Here is a 5,337-nt window from a genome sequence, read left to right on the forward strand (position 1 = left end):
GTGTGGCGGCGGCAGTGCCAGAGCCGGGGGCGTGTGTGTGGCGCTGGGTGATGTGATGCAGTCTGACAGCCGAGCTAATGAAGGGCTGTGGGGAGGGGTGCTGGCCCAGCAGCCGCCAGCCCTGTCAATAAACAGAGCCAGAGCAGGCACTGATGGGCCCTGGGGCTGGGAGACACCAAGGTCAGGCACAGAAGGGATGGGAGGTGGGGGACAGGGCCCTGCCAGCTGGGGAGCAGTCAGGGATCCTGGGGTGCCTGGATGGGACAGGGAGCATTGCACCCAGCCCAGCCAGGTTCCTCTCCCTGCTGCTGCAGGGCTGTGCCACACGGCCAGGAGCACTGCATGGTGCAGCAGGACTGTGCTGGGACAGGGATCCGGTGTGGAGCACCCAGCCTGGTGAGGCATGCTGGCCGTGCTGCCATCTCCTGGCACAGCCATGGGCGAGATGAAGTGTGTAGGATCCAGGGCAGCCAGGGTTGCAGGTGACATGTCTGGATCCCAGCCACAGGAATTGTGCTGGGCTGTGTCTTCCCCCCACTGCTGCCCTGGGCTGTCCCATGCCTCACATGCAGCAGACACAGCCTGTTTTGCTCAACATATTTTATTCTCAGTCAGGAGCTGGGGATGCCAGGCTGAGCACTCAGAGCCGCTCCACATAGAAGGCCTTCCCCTGCTGGCACAGCTCCTGCTGGTGCTGTAGGTGCTCATCCAGGACGAGCTGGCACAGGGCATCTCGGCGGATCTGCCAGGTACAGGGGCAGTGCTGAACCCCCACATCCCCCTGGCTCATCAGAGCTGGAGACATTGTTCCCCAGGACAATGGGGGCACCCACCCCTGGCAGCAGAGGGCTGGGGGACCCCAGCTGTACCCACCCAATGCCCAGCCTCACCACTGCCTGCTCCCTGCCTGCAAGGTGCAGCTCCAACTCCACACACTTCTTCAGCCGTGACTCCACGATCCACTGCAGCACCCCGAGGGACGATGCCCAGCACTGAGGGTTCTCCCTGGCCCCCTGCCCGCTATTGAGACACAGGGTGGGCAGGTCAGGGATGCAGAGATGTCCCCCCCAGCCTGCCCTGTGCTAGGGCTCCTCATTGCCCACAGATCCCCAGCAGTACAAGGGATTGAGCCCCCAGGGTGCTCTGCCAGCTCTACCTCCTCAGGAACCCTGCTCCAGCATTCCCATTCGCCTGGACCTGCTAACAAAGAGCAGCATTTGTGTGGCCTGGGGTTTAACCTGCACCAGGGCACACTGCAGCCCACTACCTCCCAGGACAGCTTCCATCTTCCCAGCCCCTGCCCTGTCTGACCTCCTCCCGCCGCAGTGAGGAGCTCTGGCTGTTCGGTGCTGCCATGGCCAGCGCCACAGGGCCCCTGCAACTGCCGGGAGTTAATGGAACACCCGCGCAGTAACGGCATCCTGGTTACTGTAACAGCCTCCCAGTTACTGTAATGGTGCCATCCTGGTTACCATCACTGCATGCCAGTTGCTGCCACGGCATCTCAGTCAGCACAGCACTAATGGCAGCATCCTGGCTACCATTAATGGCGTCCTGGTTACTTCGTAGCAGCTTCACAGAATCACAGAACCATGAGGTTGGAAGAGACCTCGGAGATCATCAAGTCCAACCTGTGCCCTGACTCCTCAACTAGACTATAGCACCAAGTGCCTTGTCCAGTCTTTTTTTAAACACATCCAGAGATGGTGATTCTACCACCTCCCTGGGAAGAGCATTCCAGTACTTTATTATTCTTTTGGTGAATAATTTCTTCCTAATATCCAACCTATACCTTCCCTGATGTAACTTGAGACTGTGTCCTCTGGTTCTGTCAGTGCTGCCCAATGGAAGAGACCGACCCCACCTGTCTGCAAACTCCCTTCAGGAAGGTGTAGAGAGCAATAAGGTCCCCTCTAAACCTCCTCTTCTCCAGGCTAAACAACCCCAGTTCCTTCAAACGTTCCCCATAAAGATTGTGTTCCAAGCCCCTCACCAGCTTTGTTGCCCTCCTCAAGCATCTCAACGTCCTTCCCAAACTGAGGGGCTCAGAATTGGACACAGCACTCAAGATGCAGCTTCACCAGCGCCAAGTACAGGGGAAGAATGACCTACTGGCCACACCATTCCTGATGCAGGCCAGGATGCCAGGATTCAGGAGGGATGCAGCCTGGGATCAGGGAGGGACAGGGCCCTGCAGTCAGAGGCCAGTGGCACACATCCTACTTGAGCTAAACTGTCATTTTATTAAACAGAATTAAAAAGTGCCGAGGTCTGCACCCTCCACTCTGTGCTGCCCACGCCACAGTGTCGGGTGAGCTGCTGCCAGCGCTGTCCTCAGCCTGGCAGGACGCAGACTCAAAGTGGGGGCCACGAGCTGTCAGGCCCAGGAGCTCGGCAGACGCTGGCATGCGAGGCGCTGGTGAGAGTGGGAGCAAACACCCCCTTGGCAGAACAGATGGGACATTTAACACCGCTCAGTCCCCTCGAGACGTCCCCAAATGCCCTCTGGGTGCAGGAGAACGAGTAGAAACCTCAGCCCAAAGCGGTGGCTTAGCTGTGGTGCTAAGAACAGGCACCAAACTATTTCTACCCCATCCAGGAGCACAGGCAGGCTGGGCACAAAGGGCTGACAGCAGGAACAATGACATCATGGGGAAAAGTGTTCACCCTTCAGAAAAAACAGACAAGTGGCTCCAGTGCCCAAGACCCTCACAGACAGGACGGACAAACATCGGCTCCCGCCAGCTGCCGCAGGGAAGGACGGGTGGAGGGGAGCGCTGGCTGGGATCCACGTCTTTATAAATAAGCTCAAGCTCATGAGTTTATTCACAGGGTCCAAGACAATGCAGGACTCAAAGGCTGGAGAGTCACAAGCCTGTGGCAGAGAAGGCCATGGGGCTGATCGCCATGGGCTCAGCAGCTCCAGAATGGGCTCCTGCTGAGGGCCAAACTCCAGCAGCTGGAATGGAGCCCTCGCTGAGTGATGACCTCCAGAGTGGGCTGAGGGCGAGATCTGAGAGTGCAGCCGGTTCCTCTCAGTGCTGCCTGCACTGCAGCCCAGACCTGCCCAGCACACCCACTGCAGCAGGCCCCCGCACGCTCACAGGGTGCTCTCCAGTGTGTTGTAGTTGTCCTTGAAACTCTTCAGCTCCAGGAAGTGTTTGGCACGTTTGCTCTTCTGGCTGGAAGGAAGGTAGGTGACCTGGATGGTGGTGGGGCTGGAGGCTTCAGGGGACAGCGTGAGGTCTTTCACTGCTGACTGGTGCTGCCGCTGGCTGCTGCCACCCCGGGCCTTGGTGCTGTGGGCAGAGAAGAGGCACCATCACTGCTCAGCTGCTCAGCCTGTGTGTCTGTCTGTCTGTCCAACACGAAGCAAATCTGCTTTCCTGATGACAGCACTCACTGAGGTCTTGGCATCTAAAGCTACTGGTTCTGTGCAAGTCCCTGACTCAAGGTGGTCAGGACAAGCAGGAACGGTGACTGTGACCATGGAACAAACCCAAAGTGCAGTAACAGGAGGGCTGCAAGGAAGGAGTGAACCCAGAGGGAGAGATGGGCACAGACAGGCCCTGTCTCAGATGACACCTGTGCCCTAAACCCATCTCTGTTCACACCTTCCCACGGGCTGCTGGGGCCCAGGAACCCACCACTGCATCTGGCCAGCAGCACTTACATGTTTGCCAGTTCATTCAGAGCTTCCTCATACTTCAGATACTCCGTTTTCCCAAAGACCTGGACACAAACAGAAAATACCTTGGAACATGCAGCTGCAGTCGGGGTGTGAGCTCAGGGCAGGCCACGGGAATGCCGTGGGGGCACAGCAGTGCCCCCCAGCACTCACCCCAGTGCCATAGCGGGCGCTCTCGTAGCCATCCAGCAGGGTGTCAATCAAGGCTTTGCGGATGCCCTTGAAGGAGGTGCTGGAATTCCTCAGCTCCAGCAGGTAGGCACAGAAGTTCTTCCCTATTAAAGACTTTGGGTACCGAGCCTCTGCTTGGAAGGGGATTTCTGGAAAAAGGCACAGGTAAGAATGCCTGTGCTCATCCCTATGGTCAGGAAGCACTGCCTGGATAAATCTCCATCCATGCCCCCTGCCCCAGTACATCCATCTGTCACAGACATTTCTTTTATGAAAAATCCTCTTTCAGGATTTTTCATGCTGAAGCTGAGAGTTTCAGCAACAAGATGTAAACAATAGATTGTCTGCTGCTGTAGAATGCAACAGGTCGATCTGTGATTAGTTCTAGTGTAGATGTTTTAGTTCAGTGACCAGTCACAGCAGAGCTAGCTCTGAGAGTCTGTCAAGGCCAGCTTGTGTGTTGTCATTCTCTACTTTTCTTAGCTTAGCTTAACAGTTTCTAGAACTCTCCCTTCTTTTTCTTTTTTAGTATAGTATAGTATATGTATATATCATAATAAATCAAGCCTTCTGTAATAGAGTCAAAGGTTTTGTCCCTTCCTTCACCCCAAAAACCCTTGTGACAACTGTCACATCCATCCCTAAAGCCACCTGTGGGAGAAGTGACTGCCTCTCCCCAGTGAGCACCTGGAGGGGGCTGCTGGCACCCTCATTCAGGGTCCCTCTGCTCCCACTCTTGCCCTGGGCTCCCTCACCTGATGTCCTGATTGCATCCAGTGCCTTCATCCTGTACAGGTAGTTATAGCAGCCTGGAAAAGGGAAAGCACAAACTGAGATCTCTGCAAACCTTGGAGGGAAGTGGGGAAAGGGAAAACAGGACAAGAGACACCATCTCATGTGACAGGACAGCAACAGGAGCAGTCAGAGGCGTGGCCTGGCCCCAGGGAGCAGTGCAGGACAGAGCTCTGGCACAGTACCTGGTGTCTCCAGCTGCAGGAGCCGCCCATCATCCTCTGCCAGCAGCCGTGGCTCGTACTTGATGTCCTGCACCCTGGACAGTCGAATGTCAATCTCTTCCTTTAAATCCTGTACAGCACCAACAAAACATTTACAGACCACTCCTCTTGTTTGTGGGATCAAAGGGATAAGAACAGCCCTGGATAAACCCTCCCCGCTGCCGCTCAGCACTCTGAGGCAGCAGCTCCTGCACGTCCCTTCAGGCACGGATGGGTGCAGGGAATGCAGAATACCCACCTTGGGTGCGTGCTGCCCCACAGGCACGTGGGGGCCGCGGCGCGACTTCATGGCGAAGCGCATGATCTGGCGTTTCACGAAGATGAAGAGCAGCACAAAGACCTGCGGAGCGCCAGCGGGGCGGGGGTCAGGCGTGCACCGGGGGAGAGATCTCAGAGCCAGCCCGTGCCCACCCCTCAGGCTCCTGCCGGGCAGCCCCTCCGCCCGCAGCGAGCACAGAGCTC

At 56.9% G+C, this 5,337-nt stretch overlaps 2 protein-coding genes across 2 annotated transcripts; both read right to left on the bottom strand.

Moving 5' to 3' along the window:
• Positions 1–640: 640 nt before the first annotated feature.
• Positions 641–1,516, bottom strand: CUNH1orf189 (chromosome unknown C1orf189 homolog). The gene is made up of 3 exons (XM_031063992.1): positions 1,268–1,516; positions 870–1,020; positions 641–742 (listed from the first exon to the last, which is right to left on the bottom strand). The coding sequence occupies exons 1-3, from the start codon at positions 1,354–1,356 to the stop codon at positions 641–643; spliced, it is 342 nt and encodes a 113-aa protein (XP_030919852.1). The 5' UTR covers positions 1,357–1,516.
• Positions 1,517–2,223: 707 nt separating this feature from the next.
• On the bottom strand, positions 2,224–5,213 carry CUNH1orf43 (chromosome unknown C1orf43 homolog). Its single transcript, XM_014310551.2, has 6 exons — positions 5,114–5,213; positions 4,837–4,945; positions 4,615–4,668; positions 3,842–4,008; positions 3,674–3,732; positions 2,224–3,299 (listed from the first exon to the last, which is right to left on the bottom strand). Exons 1-6 carry the CDS (start codon positions 5,174–5,176, stop codon positions 3,101–3,103), a joined length of 651 nt encoding a protein of 216 aa, XP_014166026.1. The 5' UTR covers positions 5,177–5,213; the 3' UTR covers positions 2,224–3,100.
• Positions 5,214–5,337: the final 124 nt, after the last annotated feature.

Source organism: Geospiza fortis, unplaced genomic scaffold, assembly GCF_000277835.1.
Source record: "Geospiza fortis unplaced genomic scaffold, GeoFor_1.0 scaffold387, whole genome shotgun sequence".
Taxonomy (NCBI): Eukaryota; Metazoa; Chordata; class Aves; order Passeriformes; family Thraupidae; genus Geospiza; species Geospiza fortis.